The sequence below is a fragment of the Geotrypetes seraphini genome, chromosome 3 (genome assembly GCF_902459505.1).
Source record: "Geotrypetes seraphini chromosome 3, aGeoSer1.1, whole genome shotgun sequence".
NCBI classification, from domain to species: domain Eukaryota; kingdom Metazoa; phylum Chordata; class Amphibia; order Gymnophiona; family Dermophiidae; genus Geotrypetes; species Geotrypetes seraphini.
The window spans coordinates 75,163,490-75,187,863 of record NC_047086.1 but is presented as its reverse complement, the minus strand read 5'-3'; the positions used below and the strand labels follow the sequence as shown (position 1 = coordinate 75,187,863).

The 24,374-nt window shown below is 48.1% G+C and overlaps 1 protein-coding gene across 5 annotated transcripts in view; it reads left to right on the top strand.

The window, feature by feature from the left end:
* The window catches only part of ARHGEF10 (Rho guanine nucleotide exchange factor 10), a 345,472-nt gene extending 321,617 nt beyond the window's left edge, over positions 1 to 23,855 (top strand). For 4 of the 5 annotated variants that reach the window (XM_033938130.1, XM_033938132.1, XM_033938131.1 and 1 more), the window contains one exon: positions 21,774 to 22,288. In XM_033938130.1, coding sequence (XP_033794021.1) covers positions 21,774 to 22,288 — 515 coding nt within the window. Of the gene's footprint in view, positions 1 to 21,773 lie in introns of all 5 variants that reach the window. The other variant, XM_033938128.1, reaches the window with a different exon arrangement.
* Positions 23,856 to 24,374: the final 519 nt, after the last annotated feature.

Below are 24,374 nucleotides of genomic sequence, written 5' to 3'. Positions count from 1 at the left end.
TAGGTATTTAAATGTCTCTATCATATCTCCCCCTCTCCCACCTTTCCTCCAAAGTATACAGATTGAGATCTTTAAGTCTGTCCCCATAGTCCTTATCACGAAGACCACACACCATTTTAGTAGCCTTCCTCTGGACCAACTCCATCCTTTTCATATCTTTTTGAAGGTGCGGCCTCCAGAATTGTACACAATATTCTAAATTAGGTCTCACCAGAGTCTTATACAGAGGCATCAATACCTCCTTTTTCCTACTAGCCATACCTCTCCCTATGCAACCTAGCATCCTTCTAACTTTCGCTGTCACCTTTTCAAACTGTTTGGCCGCCTTAAGATCATCACATACAATCACACCCAAGTCCCGCTCTTCCGTCGTGCACCTAAGTTCTTCACCCCTTAAACCAGGGGTGTCCAATGTCGGTCCTCGAGGGCCCCGCAGTCCAGTCGGATTTTCAGGATTTCCCCAATGAATATACATGAGGTCTATTTGCATGCACTGCTTTCATTGTATGCTAATAGATCTCATGCATATTCATTGGGGAAATCCTGAAAACCCGACTGGATTGCGGCCCTCGAGGACCGACATTGGACACCCCTGCCTTAAACTGTACCGTTCCCTTTGGTTTTTGCAGCCCAAATGCATGACCTTGCATTTCTTAGCATTAAATATTAGCTGCCAAATTTCAGACCATTCTTCAAGCTTCGCTAGGTCTTTCTTCATGTTGTTCACACCATCTGGCATGTCTACTCTATTGCAGATTTTGGTATCATCCGCAAAGAGGCAAATCTTACCTGACAACCTTTCAGCAATATCATTTATAAAAATGTTAAAAAGAACAGGCCCAAGAACAGAACCTTGAGGTACACCACTGATAATATCCCTTTCCTCAGATCAATCTCTATTGATCACTACCCTCTGTCACCTTCCACTCAACCAGTTCCTGATCCAGCCCGTCACTTTGGGACCCATCCCAAGAGCACTCGGTTTGTTTATTAGATGTCTGTGTGGAACACTGTCAAAGGCTTTGCTAAAATCTAAACACACCACATCTAGCGCACATCCTCTATCTAATTCTCTGGTCACCCAGTCAAAGAAATTGATCAGATTTGTCTGACAAGACTTACATCTAGTGAATCCATGTTGCCTCCAGTCCTGTAACCCACAGGATTCCAGAAACTTGGCCATTCTCTGTTTTAAAAGCGTTTCCATTAATTTGCTCACCATGATTGTTGCAGTTGCCAGGGTCTCACTGTGTCTTAGATAGAACCAGCATTTCAGCCCTCATGCTGTAGCTTTTTTCAGGGTGTTCTGTGAGGCCATTCGCCTCAAGTCCCAGCCAATCGGGTTTGAGGACCCACTATATATAAAGACAAATGGCAAACCTCACAGCACACCCTGAAGAAAGCCACAGCATGATGGATAAGACCCAGACAACTGCAACAATCAATTATGGCCTTGTTTTCTAAATAATGTTAATTATGTTCATCTCTTAAACCTTGATCAAACCTTGATTAAAGCTTGATCAAATACAAGGACCTATATACCTGAAAACTCTTTTGTATTGATATTAGTCTGTGATAGTATGGAAAGTTCTAGAAAACCTTGCTGGGTTGAAAATAACCTATGGATTGGCTCATATCTTTTTTTAATCTGTTAACCAAATGGTACAGAGTTTCACATTTGTACATTATGCAAGCTATTTTCAAACATACTCATGCCTCTGCTAAAAATCAAACTCAAGTACCCAGATGACACCTTTCAAATTACTAACAAGACAGGCCACAGTGCTTTAAATGAACTGAAGCCTCTTAAACTGGTTTGAGGCAATTCTACATAAACTTCATTACAGCAATTCAGTTTACTAAATATTAAAACCATGGCAATTTTCACCAAATTTGCTTTATTCAAATAACTCTGTAATTTATGAATCATCTATAGCCCCAAAAAACAAGAGCAATGTGAACCCTCAGAGGGTGTACTACTACTATTATTTATCATTTCTATAGCACTGAAGGAATACGCAGCAATGTACATTTAACATGTAATAGATGATCCCTGCACAGAAGAGCTTATAATCTAATTTGGACTGGCAGGACATATATGGGGTAGTGGAGTTACTTGCAGAGAGAACAATTGGATGGATAAAAGTAATTTTATGCTGAGTAGGAGTTAGGAGTTGTAAGCAGACTCAAAAAGGTGGGCTTTTAGCTTGGATTTGTATATTGATAGAGACGGAGCCTGACGTAATGACTCAGGCAGTTTGTTCCATGCATAAGGTGCAGCAAGATGAAAAGGACAGATTCTGGAGTTGGCAGTGGAGGAGAAGGATACGGATAGGAGAGACTTGGCCAATGAATGGTGTTTGGGGAGATAAGTGAGAAGAGATTTTGAGGACTGCAGAGTGAATTCACTTGTAGGTCAGTAAGAGGAGTTTGAACTGTATTTGGAAATGGATAAGGAGTCAATGAAGTGACTTGAGGAGAGGGGTGAGTGTGGCAGCTCTCGTGGAAAATAAGTCGGCAGCAGAATTTTGAACAGATTGAAAGGAACAGAGATGTTTGAGCAGAAGACCTGGAGAATCATGTTGCAGTAATCTAAGCGAGAGGTGTTGAGAGTGTGGATAAGAATTTTAGTAGTGTACTTGGAAAGGAGAGGTCAGATTTGGGGAATATTATAGAGGAAGAAGATACAGGCTTTAGTAGTTTGTTGATCTGAACGGAGAAGGAGAGAGAGGAGTCAAAGGACCCCGAGTTTGCGAGCTGGTGAGACAGGGAGAAGGAGATTGTTGTCCACAGAAATAGAGAATGGAGGGAGAGAGGAGAGAGTTTTAGGCGTTCAGTCTTAGATGGTGGTGAGCTGCAATGTTGGACAGGCAGGCTGAAACTTGGGTCTGGATTCCTATAGAGATATCTGGTGTGGAGAGGTAGATATAAGAGTCATCAGCATAGAAGTGATACTGAAAGCTATAAGAGGAGATTATTGCACCGAGGGAGTGGGTATATATGGAGAAGAGGAGAGATCCCAAGTCAGAACCTTGAGGTACGTCGATTGACAGTGAGATAGCAGTGGAGAAGGATCCCCCATTGCATACACTGAAAATATGATGGGAGAGATGGGAAGTAAACCAGCATAAACAGAACCCCGGAATCCCAGTGAGGCCAGCATATTGAGGAGTAAGTGGTGATCAACAGTATCAAAAGCAGCAGATAGATCGAGAAGGATGAGAATAGAGTAGAGGTCTTTGAATCTGGCCAGGAACAGGTCATTACAGACTTTAGTAAGGGCAGTTTCTGTGGAATGTAGTGGGTGAAAGCCTGATTGAAGTGGGTCAAGAATAGTTTGAGATGAAAGGAAGTCCAGGCAATGGCGGTGAACAGCACATTTTAGTAGTTTGAATAAGAAGGGGAGGAGGGAGATAGGGGGATGTGGTGGTCAAGTGGGGTGTTTTTGAGGCGAGGCATGTTTGAAGGCATTGGGAACAGTTGCAATGGAGAATGATAGGTTGAGGATAGGGTTGACAGATAGGGTTGACAGTGGGAGAGAGAGCACTGAGTAGGTGGGTGGGAATCAGATCAGAAGAGCAGCTGGTGGGTTTGGAGGAGGAGAGATTTGTAGTTTCCCCTTCAGTGATTTCTGAAAAGGAGGTAAAGGTGTCAGGAGTTGAAGGGAGGTTGGCAGAATGAACACTTGGAAGGGGGAGTGTGGGGGAGGCGACCTGGTGAATATTCTGAACCTTGTTGTAGAAGAACTCTGCCATTAACTGGGGAGGGGGTGGAAAGTGAAGGGGATTTGGAGGTGAGGGCACTTTGAGTAGAGAGTTCTGTGGCAAAGAAATGGTGAGGGTTAGAGTTCAGAGAGTTAGTTAAAAAGAAGAGCTTTATGGTTGAACAAGCAATTAAAGTAACACAATCTGTTCCTGTCACAGACTTGGCTCAAATCTGGGCAACAACCACACTGATAGTCATTTTGCACCTCTCTTAACAGTTCTGTCTTGCCAGGCTTCTTCAGCACAGTTCAAATTACTCACACACAAATCTAGGCCAGGTTCCAGATGGAACACTCAGGACCTGAGTTTTCACAAATGAATAAAGGCAAACTTTTACCTTGGCAATCTTCTATTTCTTTTCTTTCAGTCCCTGAGCACCTGCTTCTTAACAAAGGGTGTAAACCTCTGAACTATGGCCACTCTTCACTTCCCTGAGACTCCCTCACAGGTACTGCAGACTAGCCAACACCTTGGGAAGATTTCTTCACTCAGGATCTCCCTCCAGGAGACCTCTGCACTCAGGGCCTCTCTGTTCTACCTGAGCCCCACCCCTCTTTCTCAGCAGGTTAGCACCAACCTCAACATCAGTGAGGGGACTGTTCATCGTGAGCTATACCGTTCACTCCCTCAGAGGCAACAATAGCAGAAATCTGCTTTCATCCAATCAGTGTAAGAAAAAAGTTGAGCACATGTTTCTTCATGAATATCTATAGTTGATTTATTTGAATTAAAATTCAAATTACGAGACTGTAAACAGCTCACAAGCAGTTCTAGACAATCATTAAAATGACTTTTTATAGCTTCTTGGGATGCCAACAGTCAGTAGCGTAGTAAGGGGAGAGTGGGGGTGGAACACCCCGGGTGCCGTGCTTGCAGGGGCGCCAGTGCCGGAGCCTATCTTCCTCTCTGCTGCCCACCCACCCCCGCATACCTCTTTAAAAGTTTGCTTATGCTAGGCTCAGCTCCCTTATGATGTCACTTCCTGGTTACGGGACCAGGACATGATGTAGGAAGGGTGTTGAGGCCGCCACGAGCAGCAGATTGAGGGTGCTGCTCACACCAGTGAACAAGAAGTACTTGGTGGGCGGTAGGTGCAAAGCATGTCAGGGAAGACGAGGGGGATGTGCACAGTGTAGCATGGAAGACTGGGGGGTAGGTGCACGGCGTAGCAGGGAAGAGTGGAGGGCACACAGCGCAGTGATGCCATGTGCCACCTCCCTCTTTACGCCACTGCCAACAGTAACTTTTATTATTTGAATGTCTTCTGAAAAAAGTAATATTAAACCCAAATTTGTCCATTACTTTTGCCGGAGATGCCAGATAAATATTAAACAGCAGTGAAATTAATCCTTAGGGAACCCTATGTTTAACTAGCTAAGTCCTAGAATTTGAATTTTGCTAGTTTACTGCTTATCATCTGCTATACAAAGCTAGATAAGTTCTTAAACCATTGCAGACAGATTGCTGCCTTCCATAGCAAAGCAGCAGATGAATCCAGACTAGTGGGTATAGCTCACATCGACCAGCAGGTGGAGATAGAGAACTGATTAACAGTTGGCCTTAAAGCCTGGTGTTCCTCTTGTTACTTCAGTTTTGCTCTATCTCCCAGCAGGAATGGAGCTTACTCTACTAGCTCCTGGATTCTGGCTGGGGCCGGTTTAGGTGGTGTTCCTGTGGCTTCCTCTGTTGAGACTCTGTCTCTTCAGTAGGACAGGGGTGCCTGGCTGATCGGTGCCGGCTTTGGGAGCTACACCTGGGCCTTCCCAGGTCCCTTCTCCACCCTCCCCTCCGTTTGTTTCAGCGGGTTCTTGGGCCACTGCAGGAGGTTTGTGCTTAGGTTTCTTCATTCCAGTAAAAAAAAAAAAATAAAAAAACAAACCAACGACTTCCTGCTTGTGCTGAGCCGTGCTGGGTTCGTGTGGCTTTCAGTGCGATTACCAGCTGTTACCCGACTGCAGTTAGAGCGGGGGACCGGTTGGTGAGTAACTTTGTTTGCTGTCTGCCTCCTCTTGCGTTCGTTGGTCGTTCGGGTCGTTCCGGCGGTAGCGGGGGGTGGGCGGAGTCGGCACGGCGGCGTGTTGCCGCGTTTGTGAAAAAAAAAAAAAAAAGTTTTTTGTATCGCCGTTTTTAGCGATGGCGGCAGAGGCTACTCAGCGGTGCTCGCGCTGTGGGAAGCGCCGAGCACTGTCGGGCTTCTGCTCTGCAGGGTGTGGGGATACACCGGCAGAAGATGCCTTCCTGCAAGCGTGTGACTTAGCCATCTCCCGTGTCAGCGGGGCACGGTCTACTTCCCCGGGCCTCGAGGGCGACTCGGGGGGACTGCAAGGCTCTGCCGCGGCTGAGGGGAGGTCAGCGGCGGTCGGGGAGCCAGGGTCGCTAGGGGACGGCGCGGCTGCGCGCCCTAGCATTGATCAGGCCGGTTCTTCTTTAATGGGGGTGAGTTCCTTCTCCCCGGAGTTTATGATGCTATTGCACCGAGCTTTTCTGCTACAGGGCTCGCAGTCGGCCCAGTCGGTACCGGCGACCTGGCCGTCCCTCCCTGGGCCTTCTACCTCCACGGGCTTATCCGGTGCTAATGCCGGCCCGACTACGGGTCCTGTGCTGTCGCCTGGGCGGTCGCAGGGGGCGAAGAAACGCAGACTTGCGACCGTGGACGCGGAGGGTAATCTTCCCTTATCACCTTTCTCCCTTCCTGAATCATTAGAGGAAGGGGAGGTCTTAGATTGGGAGGCAGAGGATCCCCCGGGCAGGGAAGTTGATGATCCTTCCGCGCTCCGGCTGTTTCATAGAGAGGAGCTGGCGTCCTTGATTTCCAAGGCTTTGCAGGGTTTAAATATCTCTCAGGAGGATGCTAAGGTGTCGGGTAACCCCCTGATGGCAGGTATGCGTAAGCCACCTAGGTCCTTTCCGGTGCATGAAGCCATGCAGGAGCTGATCTCGGCGCAATGGGATACGCCGGAGGTCAGTTTACGAGTGGCAAAGGCCATGCGGCTCCTGTATCCGGTTGACCCGACCGAACTTGAAAAGTTTCGGTTACCTAGGGTGGACGCTTTGGTGGCAGCGGTAACGAAAAAGACTACCTTGCCGGTGGAAGGGGGGGTGACACTAAAGGATGCGCAGGATAGGAAGATTGAATCTTCACTAAAAATGTCCTTTGAAGTAGCTGCGGTTACCTTACAGGCCGCGATTTGCAGCTCGTATGCGGCGAGGGCATGTTTGCAGTGGTCACAAGGGATGACCGATAATTTAATGGAGTCCGGGGGTTCTGTCCCTTCGGAACTGGCTGATTTGGAGTCAGGCTTGGCCTATTTGGCAGACTCCTTATATGACATTATTCGAGCATCTGCGAAACAGATGTCTCTGTCAGTGGTATCGCGCAGATCCTTATGGCTCCGACATTGGGCAGCAGATGCTGCATCCAAGCTTAGGCTGGTGAGACTCCCTTTTAAGGGAGGTTTATTATTTGGAGAGGACTTAGAGAAATTGGTGAAAGATTTTGGGGATACCAAAACACAGCGTCTACCGGAGGATAGGGCTAGGCCCCCGGTGAGGTCCTCCTCGTCTAGACCGCGCTTCAGAGATGTGAGGCGGTCCAGGCCTGGTAAACCATTCTTCAGATCAGCATATGGTTCTTTCTCTGCGGCGAGGCCTAGGTTTCAGCAGAGGAGTTCCTTTCGTACGACGAAACCCTCTTCAGGTCAGCCAGCACGTGCCCCACCAAGTCGCACTCCGCAATGACGGTGGCTTGGCTCCCTCCGCCCTTCCCTTAGGGGGCCGGCTTTCGGCGTTCCGGGCGGAGTGGGCCACAATCACGTCAGATCAGTGGGTGTTGGACATTGTTCGGGAAGGGTACAAGTTGGAGTTCGCCTCTCCCGTCGAAGATTCTTTCTTGGTGTCCCCGTGCCATGGGGCGGCCAAGGGAGAGGCGGTCCGCATGACTCTTCAGGGGCTGCTCGATCTGGGGGCGGTGGTACCGGTACCCCCGGAAGAGGTAGGCCGCGGGATATATTCCCTGTACTTCATTGTTCCAAAGAAGGGGGGGTCGTTCAGACCGGTGCTGGACCTCAAAGTGGTCAACAGATTTCTCAATGTTCGCCATTTCCGGATGGAGACGGTACGCTCGGTCATTGCGGCAGTTCGACCGGGAGAGTTCCTCACGTCCCTAGATCTCAAGGAGGCGTACCTACATATCCCGATCTGGCCTCCGCATCAGCGGTATCTAAGGTTTGCGATTCTTGGCCAGCACTATCAGTTTCGGGCAATGCCCTTTGGCCTGGCGACGGCTCCCCGCACCTTTTCCAAAGTCATGGTCGTGGTAGCAGCCTCTCTTCGCAAGGAAGGGATTCGGGTACACCCTTACTTAGACGACTGGCTGATCCGCGCCTCGTCCAGACAGGAGAGTTTGTCGGTTACTCAGAGGGTAATATCTCTCCTTCAGTCGTTAGGGTGGATCGTCAATTTTCCCAAGAGTTTTCTGTCCCCGTCGCAGTCTTTGGTACATCTGGGGGTCAGATTCGACACTGCTCTGGGGAGAGTATTTCTACCCCGAGACCGGGGAGAGAAGTTGCAGGCTCAGATTCGCCTACTTCTCGGGTCGCCCAGACCTCGGGTTTGGGATTATGTGCAGGTTTTGGGCTCCATGGTAGCGACTCTGGAGGTGGTCCCCTGGGCTCGGGGCCACATGAGACCCTTACAACAGTCGCTTCTCTCTCGCTGGTCCCCAGCTTCTCTGGACTACAATGTGCGTCTCCGATGGAGTCCTCGGGCGGCTCGCAGCATGCAATGGTGGCTACACGAGTTGCACCTGTGGCGGGGCATGCCGTTAGCCACACCGGAGTGGGTGGTGGTGACGACGGATGCCAGTCTGAGGGGCTGGGGGGCCCAGTGCCTGCAAGCATCGGTGCAGGGAGTGTGGTCCTTAGAGGAAGCACAGTGGCCCATCAATTTGTTGGAGTTAAAAGCGATCAGATTGGCGCTGAGGGCTTTTCAGTCCCTGATTCAGGACAGACCGACCAGAATCTTTTCGGACAGTGTCACGGCGGTCGCATATGTCAATCGTCAGGGGGGCACTCGGAGTCCGCAGTTGGCCGAAGAGGCAAGGATATTGTTTCAGTGGGCAGAAGGGCATGTTCCGCTTCTGTCGGCGGCATACATTGCAGGTCACGAAAACGTGCAAGCGGACTTCCTCAGCAGAAATCTTCTAGATCCGGGCGAGTGGGAGTTGTCGGCTCGAGCGTTCGACCTGCTAGTCCGTCGGTGGGGGTTGCCAGAGTTGGATCTCATGGCTTCGTCCCGCAATGCGAAGTTGCCTCGCTTCTTCAGCAGGCGCACGGAGAAGGGCTCGGAGGGGGTGGACGCGTTGGCCCTCCCATGGCCTCCAAATTCCCTTCTGTATGTGTTCCCGCCTTGGCCCATGATAGGGCGGGTGTTACAACGCATCGCTCTCTTTCACGGCAGGGTGATCCTGGTGGCTCCGGATTGGCCGCGTCGACCGTGGTACGCAGATCTCGTTCAGCTTTCAGTAGGCGATCGGGTGACATTCCAGGTAACTCCGGACTTACTAACTCAGGGCCCAATCTGGATGGAAGATCCGGCCCGCTTTGGTCTTACGGCCTGGCTCTTGAGCGGTCAAGGCTAAAGAAGAAGGGCTATTCGGAGCAGGTGATTGCCACGCTTCTTAAAGCTAAGAAGATTTCGACTTCGACCTCCTATGCGAGAGTCTGGAAGATTTTTGATGCTTGGTGCGGTCGACAGGGAATCGCGCCCTTCCATGCATCTCTGGCGGCTATTCTTGCCTTTCTGCAGGAAGGCGTAGAGAAAGGATTAGCCTATAACTCTTTAAGGGTTCAGGTGGCGGCCCTTGCCTGTTACAGGGGCCGGGTGGCTGGCGCGTCGCTGGCGTCGCAGCCGGACGTGGTCCGTTTCCTCAAAGGGGTTCACCATATCCGCCCGCCGGTAAGGCGAATTTGTCCTTCCTGGAATCTTAAACTCGTACTGGGGAGGTTGCAGGGGGCACCTTTTGAACCCCTGTCAGCGGCCACTTTGAAGGATGTCACGCTGAAAACAGTGTTCTTGGTGGCAATGGCTTCGGCGAGGCGAGTATCGGAGCTTCAGGCGCTTTCTTGCAGAGAACCCTTTTTACGTTTTTCTGAGACGGGGGTGTCAGTGCGGCCGGTGCCGTCCTTCCTGCCTAAGGTGATTTCTTCATTTCATGTGAACCAGAGTGTATTCCTCCCGTCCTTCCGGAAGGAGGATTGGGGTAAACGATTTTTGTCTTTGCGTCGACTGGATGTGCGGCGTATGCTTCTCCATTATTTGGGAGTGACGAATGATTTTCGTAGGTCGGACCATCTCTTTGTATTGTTCGCGGGTAAGAACAAGGGGATGGCGGCGTCTAAAGCGTCCATTGCGCGTTGGGTCAAGGAGACGATTGCTTCGGCTTATGTGTTGACAGGTAAGAAAGTACCGGAGCACCTTCATGCTCATTCCACTCGGGCATTGGCTACGTCTTGGGCGGAGTCCGGGGGGATGTCTTTGGAGGAAATTTGCCGAGCGGCCACTTGGTCGTCGGGTAATACCTTTTCGAAGCATTATCGCTTAGACGTAGCAGCCAGTGCGGAGGCAAGTTTTGGCACTGCGGTACTGGCGGAGGCGGCATTGGCGTCCCACCCGGTTTGAGTTTGCTTTGCTACATCCCACTAGTCTGGATTCATCTGCTGCTTTGCTATGGAAGGTAAAATTATGGTCTTACCTGTTAATTTTCTTTCCTTTAGAAGCAGCAGATGAATCCAGAGCCCCTCCCCAAGTGCACTGTATGTGTGTAGGGTGTTTGTTTATGGTTTCAGTTGGGATATGGTTGGTAATTGTATTATTTAGGGGCCCATTTTCTACTGGAATGAAGTTTTGTGGATGCTCATGCTCCTTTCGGGCTGCTTGGGCAAAATGCATAACTGAAGTAACAAGAGGAACACCAGGCTTTAAGGCCAACTGTTAATCAGTTCTCTATCTCCACCTGCTGGTCGATGTGAGCTATACCCACTAGTCTGGATTCATCTGCTGCTTCTAAAGGAAAGAAAATTAACAGGTAAGACCATAATTTTACCATTCTTGTCTTCTCCAGCTGGCTAAGCAATAACTACATTACATTAGAGATTCAATGTGAATAAATGTAAGTGATTCATGTCGGTAACAAAAATCTCATGCACGAATACAGGATATCCGGGGCAGTACTTGAAGAGACCTGCCAGGAAAGAGACTGGGGAGTTTTGATCGACAAATCGATGAAGCCGTCCGCGCAATGTGCAGTGGCGGCGAAAAGGGAGAACAGAATGCTAGGAATGATTAAGAAGGGGATCACGAACAGATCGGAGAAGGTTATCGTGCCGCTGTACCGGGCCATAGTGCCCGGTACAGTGGCATGATAACCTGGAATAATGCGTCCAGCACTGGTCGCCGTACATGAAGAAGGACATGATGCTACTTGAAAGGGTCCAGAGAAGGGCGACTAAAATGGTTAAGGGGCTGGAGGAGTTGCCGTATAGTGAAAGATTAGAGAAACTGGGCCTTTTCTCCCTCGAACAGAGGAGATTGAGAGGGGACATGATCGAAACATTCAAGATACTGAAGGGAATAGACTTAGTGGATAGGGACAGGTTGTTCACCCTCTCCAAGGTAGGGAGAACGAGAGGGCACTCTCTAAAATTGAAAGGGGATAGATTTCATACGAACATAAGGCTCTCTTCCGGAGTCTGTCAGGGGAAAACACCCTCCAGGGATTCAAGACAAAGTTAGACAAGTTCCTGCTGAACCGGAACGTACTCAGGTAGGACTGGTCTCAGTTAGGGCGCTGGTCTTTGACCTGAGGGCCGCCGCGTGAGCGGACTGCTGGGCAAGATGGACCACTGGTCTGACCCAACAGCAGCAGTTCTTATGAGATTTCTATTCCGCCATTGCCTTGCGGTTCAAGGCGGATTACAAAAGAATTATAAAAAATGTATTACAAGAAGAAGATATCTGGTAATTTCTAGAGGAGATAAAGAGTAGATGAGGTTGCTTTGGGGAATCGGGAAAGTATTGGGAAGTGGGAAGGAGCTAGTGGTATTAAGTCGTTTCAGGAATTTCTTGAAAAGTAGTGTCTTTACTTCTTTTCTGCATGGTTCACAGTATCAAATTCTGAAGACAGGTTAAGTTGTTCAATTAGTAGTGTCCTTGTCCTTTCCTGCCTGTTCTTGAGTACTACACAATAGTGCTAGTGTGGCTGAAAACCTGACTGAGTTTCATGTGAAACCACTACAGAGTAGGAGCAATGTGGTAAATGTGGTAACTAAGGCAGGGGAGCACCAGAACAGGGCCAGCTTAGCCTATGGATCAGGTGAGGCTCTGGCCCAGGACACTGGCACTAAAGGGTGTCAAAAGCCCTGGGCCGTGACATCGCCAGTCCATAAGTTAAGCTACGAGATGTAGTTTGAGCACTCTCTTCCTCCTCCTGCCTCTGACCCTGCTGACCAGTCCCAACAAGATACAGCTTCATAGGCCAGCTGCTGCGAGGAGGGAGGGCCAGCATCAGAGGAGGAAGGAGGGAAGTGTAGTACTTCCCTCTTTACTCCTGAAGCTTCTGCTTGAAATTGGCCTTCCCTCTGCACAGCAGCTGGCCTATGAAGCGCCACAACAGAAGTGGGTCCAGGACGTGGGGCTTTTGGGGGGAGTAGTAGCGCTACTTGACTTCAGCAGTGCTCCTTCGCAGCAAATCTTTGTTTGGCTTCAAGTGTGAAAGGCAGGCCTTCACAAACTGTTGTGGAACTTTTGGTTTTACGGCTTTTTAGCCTTTGGTTCAATTGCGTTTACATTGGCGCCATCTACCAGGCTCTTTTAACATACCCCTGAGGAAGGCTATTTCAGCAAAAACACGGACCTTGTTGGGGTCCAGGAAACAGAGGTTTTAAAGACTTTTTTAGGCCTTACTACATATCTAATATAATAAAAGGCTACTCGCGCATGCGTACTCCCATCTGCGTGTTCCGTTTTCCGTGCGCTGTAGGGCACTGCAGGTAGGAGTGCGCATGCGCCAGAATCCCCCCCCCCCGAGGTGGATGGCGGCGGCGGCTTTTGGTGGCTGTCGGCGGCAGATGTCGGCCACAGCAGCGGCAGGCCACGGCGGACAAGAGCTATAGTAAAAATAATTAAGTGCCAACTTCTAAGACCTCAAACCCGAGACTCACAAGATAAAACTAAAAAAAGGGAGACACAATCCCACCACGTGTCAGCTTGAATAGAAACCTCCAACACCTGCCCCAAAAATGCCAAACAACTGTTTAGAACAATGATAAGTGAAGTCCTTAAGATCTGGATGTAACACATGCTACAGAATGACCAATCCCTACTGATTCAAAAAACTATGCAACTTAACCCGATCAGCCTGTCCATTACTTACAGCCTGGGCACATGCACACACACAGGGAAGTGGTGGGAGAGAAATGGTGCTGCATAGGAGGCAGGGAGAGAGACAGATAGATAGATAGAAGGAAAAAAGAAAGCCACAGGGGCAGGGAGAGACACAGAAAGACAGACAGACAAAGGGGGCCAGGGAGAGAGAGAGACAGACAGCAGGAGGGAGAGAGAGACAGAAATAAAGACACACAGACATATATTCCAGCACCCGTTAATGTAACGGGCTAAAATACTAGTATATATATATATATATAATAATAATAAAATGCTAAGCGCGCATGTGCAGTCTTGCCGTGTGTTCCCTGAGATCTGATCTGTCGGGATGTGGCCACAAGAGTGCACATGCGCGCTTACCAGCATCTCTCTCTCTCTTTCTGGCAGCGGGCTTCAACATTTACAATTACCTGACAAAGTTCATTCTCAATTACCTGACAAAGTTCTCTCGATCCAGGTGGGGATCGAGAGAAGAGCTGCGGCGTCGGCTTTAAACTAAAAAATGAACTTTGAAAGCGGGCCGGGAATCGCAGCCAGCCGCCGATCGCCTCCACGAGCGAAGTAAGGAGCCAGCCTGGGCGGCGCAAGGTCCATGCCCAACCCCGGTTCTGCCTAGCGCTGGCTGCATGGCTGAGCTGCTGCCATTGCTGCTCCGCGCAACCCCAGCCTCCTCTTCCTCCCAGCGCACAGACGGGCGGGCGGCCTGCAGACAGGAGGCTGCCGAAGCCGGAAACGCACAAAGCTTCCCGAGGGGGGGAACAGCGCGCGACAGCGAGGAGGGAGTGGGAGCAGGGGCTGCAGAGGCTGTCGATGCCTGCAGGCTGTGGCGGCTTGAGGCGGATGTCGGTGGAGGGCAGACAAAAAAGAACGGAGGTAAGGGTTGCTGCTGGACATGGGAAGAGGTGCTGATGGAGGGGGGGCAAAAAAAGGAAGGGAGGCCTACTGCTGGACAGGGGGAGTAGAAAAGAGGTGCTGTTGGACAGGGGAAGAGGTGCTGATGGAGGGGGGAGCAGAAAAAGGAAGAGAGGCCTACTGCTGGACAGAGGGAGTAGAAAAGAGGTGCTGCTGGACAGGGGGGGCAGAAAAAGGAAGGGAGGCCTACTGCTGGACAGAGGGAACAGAAAAGAGGTACTGCTGGTCAGGGGAAGAGGTGCTGATGGACAGGGGGGGTCAGAAAAAGGAAGGGAGGCCTACTGCTGGACATGGGGAGCAGGAAAGAGGTGCTGATGGAGGGGGGAGCAGAAAAAGGAAGAGAGGCCTACTGCTGGACAGGGGAAGAAGTGCTGATGGACAGGGGGGCAGAAAAAGGAATGGAGGCCTACTGCTGGACATGGAGAGCAGAAAACAGGTGCTGCTGGACAGGGGAAGAGGTGCTGATGGACAGGGAGTGCAGAAAAACAAAGAGAGGCCTACTGCTGGACAGGGGAAACAGAAAAGAGGTACTGCTGGACGGGGGAAGAGGTGCTGTTGGACAGGGGGGGCAGAAAGAGGAAGGGAGGCCTACTGCTGGACATGGGGAGCAGGAAAGAGGTGCTGCTGGACAGGGGGGAGTTAAAACAAAGGGAGAAGGGCTGCTGCTGGATAAGGGGAGCAGTGAAGAGGTGGTGGTGGACACAGGGGAGGTAAAAGGAAGGGAGAATGGACAGGGGGAGCAGGCAAGGGGTGGTGGTGGACAGCCGAGGAAAAAGAAAGACAGAAATATAGAAACAGGCTAAGGAGAGAGAGAGAAAGAAAGAAATACAGACACACACACATTCTAGCACCCGTTATATATATATAATTTTTTTTTTTTTTTTTGTATATGCTATATGTGTTATTTTTAATAAATTGTTTATTCCCAAAGTTGGTTGATTGTGTCCCTTCCCACTTCTTTCGATATTGCTTTTGGGGGAGTGCCGTAATAGAAGTGAGTCCAGGGCACCATTGTGTCTTGAGCTGGCCCTGCACCAGGGTTCAGGGAGTGCTAAAAACTTGACCCCCACCTCACAACACCATCTGCTTTAGCCCTCCCCAGCTATCCCTTCCAACTGCCCCATAAGTGAATCATTTACAGAGCAATAGGAGCATCTCTTTTCGCTGCCACCACTCTGCCTGTCCTCAAAACGGGCTTGACTGCTGGTTCTACGTGCTCTTCTGATTCAGAGATTATCAACTTCCGGCTTTGTGAAATCAAAAGTAGTTAATCTTTTATTTGGAGAGGCATGCAGTGCCGGTAGCCAAACCCATCTGAGGGTAGGCAAACTAGTGGCAGCAAAAAGAGAGGCTCCTATCGCTCCGCAAGCAATTTGGAAATGTAGGGCAGGTAGGACAAAGGGGTTGATGCTGCACAAGTCTGTTAGTAGGGAGGCGGAGAAATAGGAACGAAAAGGGACAAATGAGGTTTGGAAATGGACTGATGCAGGGGCAGAAAAAGGGAGCAGGCGAAAGAAGGGGCTCTGTCCTTAGGGGGCTCATAATCTAAGTTCAGCCCCCTTCACATATCTGAGCAAGTATTTGTTCTAGAGAAGTTCTCAGAGACTAGGTTGAATATATTATATTTTTGAGATTAAAAAAAAAAACAGCACAAAACTTGAAAGGAACAGATTCCTGTCTTCAGTAATTAAAATCAGAACAAATCTGAATATTTAATTCTACCACTGACCTTTAGGAAACTCAAGGGGAGTCATGTGACAGATACTTAGAAGCCAAAGTGCCTTTCACAGCTCTAGCAATATTATCCTCTTTAAATACCATTAAGCATTAACAAGCCAAGCTTAATGAAAGAGCAAACTCTGGCGGTCACTCAAATTGACTAGAAATGCATAGTCAGAACTACCTTGAGGTAAGTCAGTAAAGATTAACCATCCACAAACCCTTGTGGATTGTGTAGAGTAGTATATGACACCCACCCCCTTGGATACCCACTTTACTATGTTCCTTCCTCTCCCCCTCCCACCCACTTTTGGTCCACCTCTCTCCCTCTGGCCTCCGAAGGACCTCCTTCACCCTGTATCTCTTACCTGAGGCTCTCCCAAAGCAGCAGCCGGAGCTCCTCTTGGCTTCTTGTGGCCAGCCCCGGCAGGGCCTTTCCTCTGCCATGTCGGAAGTGATGCAGCAGAAGAAAGGCTGTGCCGGGGCTGGAGAGAGGGAGGGGGGTTGTTGGATCAGGAGTGTGGGAGGTGATTTTTTTTTTTTTGCCAGCAATTTCGTTTTGCCGGTTGGTTGAAAGTGCCAGTTGGTTAAGTGCCAGTTAACTGAGATTCTACTGTATTTGATAATGAAGCAGAAAATCAACCCAGTAAACAAAGCATAGGTGCCAGCAGCAGAGTTACGAAGGTGGTGACAGTATATATTTACAAAGTGGTAGAAATATTAGTGACAAGGGGCTGTTTAACTTGGCAACAGCAGTAAACTGTAAGGTTTAGAGTTAGGTAGTTGTGGTTTACAAAGGAGGCATAGCAGACCAGTGTCAGTGAGCTGTGTCATAAGTGACAAGCGAGGTTAGTGTTTGAGGTAGCTTCCAAGAGTACCTATGAAAGGCTGCTGAATTTCGGGAAAAGGTATGTTTTTAGGAGCTTCCTGAAGTGCATGTAGGAGGCTGATACTTTGACCAGTTGACTGAGTTCTGGGTCTTTGGTGGCAGCTTGATAAGATAGTAGTCTGTTAATGAATATTTTTTGAGGGCAGCCTTTAATTGAGGGGAAGATAAAGAATGATTGAAGACGTGTGGATTGACTAGGTCCAGCAAATATGAATTGATTAGTGAGGTAGTTAAGTAGTAGACCAGGGGTGCCCACACTTTTTGGGCTTGCAAGCTACTTTTTAAATGACCAAGTCAAAATGATCTACCAACAATAAAATAAAAAAAAAACACAAAGCACACTGTACGCATAGAAAATGTTAATTATCATTCTTATTCCAGGGTTTTTCAAAGAGGTCAAAGCAGATGACTCTATGCACTATCACCTCAGTAACAACCACACAAAAATAGACAAATATACCCCCCTCCCTTTTTACTAAATCACAATAGCAGTTTTTAGTGCAGCCCAGCGCTGCTCTCGACACTCATAGGCTCCCTGCGCTAAAAACCTCTATTGCGGTTTAGTAAAAGGGGAACTTAGTGTAAAATATAGACAGCATATATAAATTCAGACACATTTTGATCACTAAATTTAAAATAAAATCATTTTTCCTACCTTGTCTGGTGATTTCATGAGTCTCTGGTTGCACTTTCTTCTTTTGACCGTGCATACAATCTTTCTTCCCTTCTTTTAGCCTGTATGCTTCCTCTCCTCCAGACCTCATTCCTTCCCCCAACTTTCCTTCCTCTTCTTTCTCTCTGCCTCCCTTTCTTTTTTTTCTGTTTCTCTTCTTTCCTTCTGTCTCCCTGCCTGCCCTTTTTCTTTCTTTCTCCCTGCCCTCCCCCAAGCCACTGCCATTGCCATCGGGGATCAGGACCCAAACGCCACCAATAACAGGCCCCAAGCTCTCCCTGCTTCGGCCAACCAGCATTCCTCTCCCCGACGTCAATTCTGCCGTCGGGAAGAGGAAGGCTGATCAGCCCAAGATCGTGATCAACCTATTGGGGGAAATGCTTCCGGGTCCTGCCTTCGCGGAAACAGAAAGTAGGCAGGACCCGGCAGGAAGAACAAATGCTTCACTAACCTGTCTCCCGCATTAGCCTGTAGCGAACGCTTGCTTCAAGGCTCTCAACATGTGCATGCCGGCTTCCCTTCTCCCCCCCTCTCCCCCCGGACATAACTTCCGGTTTCGGAGGGAAGAGAAGAGAAGCCTGCACGCACACGTTAGAGCCCGGAGCATAAGTTCGCTACGGGCTGAAATCTCCAAGCCGGTTTTTTTTTGGGGGGGGGGTTTAATGTTCAGCAGCGGCAGATGACAGCTGGGCGGACCGCCCAGCTAAAAGGCCCTAGGGAGAACACAAAGGAAGGCTGATTGGCCTGGTAGATCAGGACGGCAACACGAGTCTATCACGGAGCCCAGAATGGGCTCCGCGATCGACTCACGTTGCCTTCCTGAGCTACTGGTCGATCGCGATCGACGTATTGGGCACCCCTGTAGTAGACCATATAATGCTTTGTAAAGAGGCATCTGGATTTGAAGAGCACTCGCCCTTCAATCGTCAGTCAATGCAGCTTTTGATAGCACGGAGTTATGTGGTCAAATATTTTTTAAGTTGAAGATTAACCTGACGGCAGTGTTTTGAATTACATTTAGGGCTCCTTTTATGAAGGTGTGTTAGCGTTTTTAGCGCACGCACCGGATTAGCATGCGCTATAGCGCACGCTAGCCGAAAAACTACCGCCTGCTGAAGAGGAGGCGGTAGCAGCTAGCACTTGGCATTTTAGCATGCGCTATTCCGCGCGTTAGGGCCCTAACGCGCCTTCGTAAAAGGAGCCCTTAGTTTTCCAGAAGTGTCTGCGTAGTCCTGCTAGGTATACAATGTTACTATCAAAAATCTCTGGGATAATTGTTGATTACTTATTAGGCATTCATAATGATAATTCAAATATATTAATGCCTGTACTAAAATCTTCAGTGTTCTATAAAACAAATTTTAAATATATAAATAATGAATATAAAGTGCTCAGTTGCCTCCACCAGGTCACTTCGGAAACATAAAGACCATGATATTTAGGGAACCATCATTGCACCTTATCGTTCCCTCACCCCTGCTTGGAGTAACACACAATCTCTACTGCTTGTGATTTCTGTTCTTATTATGGATATCAATTACACAGTAAAGTTCCACAGTGTACTTATCTTCACTCTGGTGGGTTTTTTAAAATTGATCTCTCAACAATAGGTCTTATAGTGCTGCCAGGTAGATACCAAAATCTGCAATTCAGAAGACACCCCTGATGGTGTGGATAACATGAGAAAGGACCTAGTGAAGCTTGAGGAATGGTCTGAAATTTGGCAACTAAGATTTAATGCTAAGAAATGCAAGGTCATGCATTTGGACTGCAAAAAACTGAAGGAATGATACAGTTTAGGCAGTGAAGAACTTTGTGCACGAAAGAAGAGTGGGATTTGGGTGTGATAGTATATAATGATCTTAAGGTGGCCAAACAGGTTGAAAAGCTAGAAGGATGTTTGGGTGCATGAGGAGAGGAACGGCCAATAAGAAGAAGGAGCTATTGATGCCCATGTATAAGATTCTGATGAGACCTCATTTAGAATATTGTATATAATTCTGGAGAGCGCAACTTCAAAAAGATATAAACAGGATGGAGTTGGTCCAGAGGAAGGTTGCCAAAGTGTGCTCAGCTCAGTACTGCTCAGCAGCTGAAGCTGGAAATCATGCCAGTGATTGACCGGGTTAGCAGCGAGGCAGGTGCGAGGAATGTTTGCTTTTGCCCGCTACACCTCTGGACCACTAGGGATTCCAACAGTAGAGGAGTTATGATGGGCAGGGAGGCGGGACAGGGTGCAGAGCCTGGCGGCCTGGCAGAGGCCTGCAGTAAGTCGAGGGGGGGGGAAGGGGGGTGCTGGCCTGAATATAAACCGGGACCCCTATTTTTGGGCCAGTTTTTTGGCTCAAAAATCCTGGTTTATATTTGAGTATATACGATAATTATTTCTGTAGCGCTACCAGGCGTACACAGCGCTGTACAGTCACAAAGACGACAGTCCCTGCGCGAAAGAGCTTACAGTCTAGACCAGGGGTATCCAACCTTTTGGCTTCCCTGGGCCGCATTGGCCGAAAAAAATGATTCTGAGGCCTCACAAATGTGCAAACGCTGCAGCAAAACAGAGGAGGGAGCCAGCAAGACTGTAAACACCCATGGGCAGCAGAGGAAAACACTGCATCGCCCTCGACCGGGGCCGCACAAAATACTTCATGGGGATGCATGCTGATCTAGACAAACAGGATGTCATGGATACAGTTAAGGGGAACGGAATTGCTTGCAACCCACCTAGAACTCTAATTAATGAGGATTCTGCACATAACGCAACATCTTTGTGTGGCAACCCATAGCTGGCTAAGTGCCGAAGCCCAGACATGGCCTGGCTTTGAATTTCTAGGCACAATTGTGTCAGCAGTGGTCAGCAAAATGCTGACTGCTGCCATCTAAAATCTTTATGCTATCCAATGAAATCAAACTTTATAAAAACATTGTTTTAAAAATGTTTCCTTAAATATCAAAATTTGTCCCAGTGTGTCATATATTCCCTACACTTTTGTCTTGCCTGAAAACTGCACCTGATTCAAGCCAAAAATAGAATGAAAAATATTCAATCATGAAAAATTTCCAAAAATGACACAAAGACAGGAAGTGTATTGTTTCTGTGGCAGATGCTATTTGTGAACGCTGCAGCTGGGAAGAATAGATACATGAAAAAATACATCCAAAGCAGTGTAGTACCTGAGAGGTCATGTACTGTATCTGAACTTCCCTATTCCTGGGGATTGTTTTTTTCCTCTCTTTGCTTATTAGAACAAACATGCACAGTAATGGCAAATTCACACTGTGAGATCCATCAAGTCTATTTTTCCGTTGAACTCTCACGTGCCCTACTGTACTTCAAGCTTATAATCCCCTTTTCAATCTAAGGATCCTTTGTGATTGTCCCAGTTCTCTTTTAGAAATGTTTTGCTAGCATGAGAATGCTGCTGTTGAGGGGTGCATCTATTTGTCTTTCCATGTGTACAATTGTTGTAACTCCAGGGCAGGATTAACCAATAGGCCAAGTAGGCACGTGCCTAGGGCCCAAAATTGTCAGGGGGCCCGATGAAGGAGGGCATCAACATTGGTTTTTCCAAACAGCGATGGGCCCCTCCAGCATCGATCGCCAATGCGGGCCCCCCCTCCCCCGATCGGCAATGCGGGCCAAGCAAGCAACGTGGGTAAGAAAGGCAACAGGAACTGTAATTGTGCATGCGGTGCTGCTTGCCCAAAGATACCCTCTGACTCAGCTTCCTGTTTCCTCCTGGGCGCATGGTGGGGTGGGGCGGGGTGGGGCAGGGGACCCAGTGTACTTGTATGCCTAGGGGCCCTCGACAAATTAATCCTGCCCTGTGTAACTCAAAAGCTACTGCAAAGAGCTGCCAGAAACCTGGCGTAAGAAATACAGCTGCTGTAAAAGGCATTGGAAATTGTGGCTTTCATTCATTGTGTAGGCCAATATTCAGGCCCGGATTCTCTAAGCGGCACCGTTGTCGGCAGCCGCCGATTGCCTGTCAATCACACGACGGCGCCGGTTACAGAATCGCACCTCCGATAAAGGTAGGCTCCGAAAATGGTTTTTCCGGGGCCTACATTTCCAATGCCTACTTTTGATGTGAATCATGCCTCTGTAGACACTTGGCATCTAACACTACTTCCAGCATTAGGTGCCATAAAGCGCCTACAGAGGCGCAAGTCTAGCGCCAATTTTTTAGTCACCTTGGAACTCAGTTAAAAAAGTTTAAATGGTGGTGTGTTGTTTTGTTTACTGAGGTTGGGTGCCTACTGGTGCTTAAAAAAGGGCCTTGGTGTTTACCAATTACATTCAATTGCACATGTATTTGTTAATATATCATGTCATCAAAAAATATGTATGATTTTTTTTTTTTTTTTTTTTCAGGAAGAGGAATGGTATCATATCATGTGCACAATGGTCCAGTTAAATTCCTCATAATGGCCGCATCCTTAAACAAGAAAAATAAAAGAAAGTGTATCAATAGCCACCCCCCTCATACAGAATCCAAAGATGATCCAAAGAGTTCTGCTGCTCAGCTTGACAAGGAAATATGTCTCAGCAATAGAAACGACGGTGCCATCTGGCTGGGAGGCTCTGTGGGGTCCATCACACAAAGGAGTGACTTGTCCTCTTCCTCTGGATCCTTACCACTGTCTAATAGATCCAGCTTCATTGAGCACGGACACGAAGATAACACCATTTATGAGCTCTTGAGTGATCCAAGCATCTCATTCAACAAAAGCAAAAGCCAGCGATCCAGGAAGATAAAAGTCAGTTCTGTCATGGTCATTTCTGGAGGGCAGGGACACAAAAGAGTGAACAAGAAATCTAGGCCTCAGCGGCAAGAGGAGCCTGTTTCTTCTATTATGGTTTGGCAGATTCCACTGTTCAATGTATAAATGTATCAAGATGAGGACCTTTGATAGCTGACTGCTTTAGTTGTACTTTTTTAGTACAGTTGGGACGAATTTGATCCCAAGGGTATGGATCTAGGTCAATTATTACATGTAAAGTGAATAAACCACAGAAAGAAAAATCAGAATTGTTAATGGGTGCACCACTAGGTCATTATAAAAATTAAATTTTAAGAGCCAAAATAACCAATTTGAACAAATGAAACATAAGTTTTAACCTGATGTGATAAAACATTAACAGATGTTAGCAAGCAGGATAATGTAAGCGTAGCACTGTAGAGCATATTTCAATCTGTTTGTTGGTTTGCAGGACATTGATAGACGGATTCGAAAATAGGAACTATTATACACTTACCCCTCCATATTTGCATTCTGCGCTTTCGGTTATTTGTGGTTTCTCGATCGAAGGCCCTACCCCCAAATTTATGTCACAGGAAATCGCTGCTCCCAGCGATTCACAGAGAAAATCGATCCTCCCAGCTGCACTTTCTTCACTGGAACAGGTCAGGTTATTTGCAGTTTTGTGTCTCTCTTTTTTTGTTTTGTGTTTTTACAGAAAAACCGTGAATACCATCCAAAAAGTTATTTGCGGTTTTTCTCTATTCGCTGCCTTGTCGTTCCCCTATCACCGCAAATGCGGAGGGGAAAGTGTACTAGTCAGTGGAGTAGTAAAGGGGGGGCAATGGAGGCGGTCCACCCCTGGTGCCATCTTCCTCGGGGCACCAGCGCCCCTCCTCCTCTCCACCCCACCCCCTCCCATCCCACTCCTGCCTCTGCCCATTGCGCTCCTTCCCTTCCCCCATGCTTTTTTAAGTTCGGCGCAAGCAGCCCCCAACATGCTGCCCGCATCGGCTTCCTTGCTCTCTCTGACATCACTTCCGGGACCCATGCCTAGGAAGTGACTTCAGAGAGAATGCCATAGTCGACGCAGGTAGTAAGTTAGTAGCTTGTTAGCGCCAAAGTTAAAAAGATACGTGGAACGATTGCGAATGAGCGGCAGGGGTGCCACCGCCCCAGGCGCCGTTTACCCTTGCTACACCAACGATACTAGTGCAAGGAAATGCACCTAAAATGAAGTTCTGGCATAGTCATGTTTCCACACGATACCCAATTAAAGTGGATTATTGAATAAAAGATAACATTCTAAAAATTGAGAGGCTACAGTGGAAGATGAAGTTACTTATCTCTATTATATTATACTATTGAGGGTCATTGTAAAGAACTATAGCTTTAAATGCAGGCAATCAGCACAGTTCTAGTTAAGAAAAAAAAAAAAATGAAATGTTGCTACTCTTTGGGTTTTGGCCAAGTACTAATGACCTGGATTAGCCACTGTGAGAACAGGCTACTGGGCTTGATGGACCATTGGTCTGACCCAGTAAGGCTGTTCTTATGATCTCTCCAAATGGTTTCCAAACTTGCCATAAATGGTCTCTTTAGTGGATTTGGCACATCGGTCATCCATAACGTGACTGAAGCACAGCTTTGGGATGCCGAAATGTCCCATTTTCAGGGGCTTGACCCTCTCCGATACCTTTTTTAAATCCCGGTGGCTGCCTCCTGATGTCTTCTGGCAGCGGCACAGTGGCGCGCCTGCCTGGTCCCGTGCTGCTCACTGAATGGCTGCCGTCGGTTCTCACGAGTCCTGCAAGAACTGACAGCAGCCATTCAGTGAGCGGCATGGGACCAGGCAGGTGCGTCGCTCTGCCATTGCCGGAAGACATCAGGAGGCGGCCACCGGGATTATAAAAAGGTACTGGAGGGTGTGGGGGGGGGGGGTCCTGTCCCATTCCAGAGAAAAAAATAAATGGTTTCATTAGTAATCTAATGATTGTGCTTTCAGTGGTCAGCAGGAACAGTTTGCCTTGTCATTCACATTCATTTGGCATTGCAGATATATGTACCATGGAACCTCAGATTCACTAGAATTTAGATACATACCATCGACATGTGCTCGAGTCCTAGTGACTCGGTGAATTACAGATCTAAAAAGAGATCAGTTTTGTGCTTGTCCAGTAAAGTCCTCCAGTATCATCTCTATGGTTTTCATTAGAATATCTTCTAGAAGTTT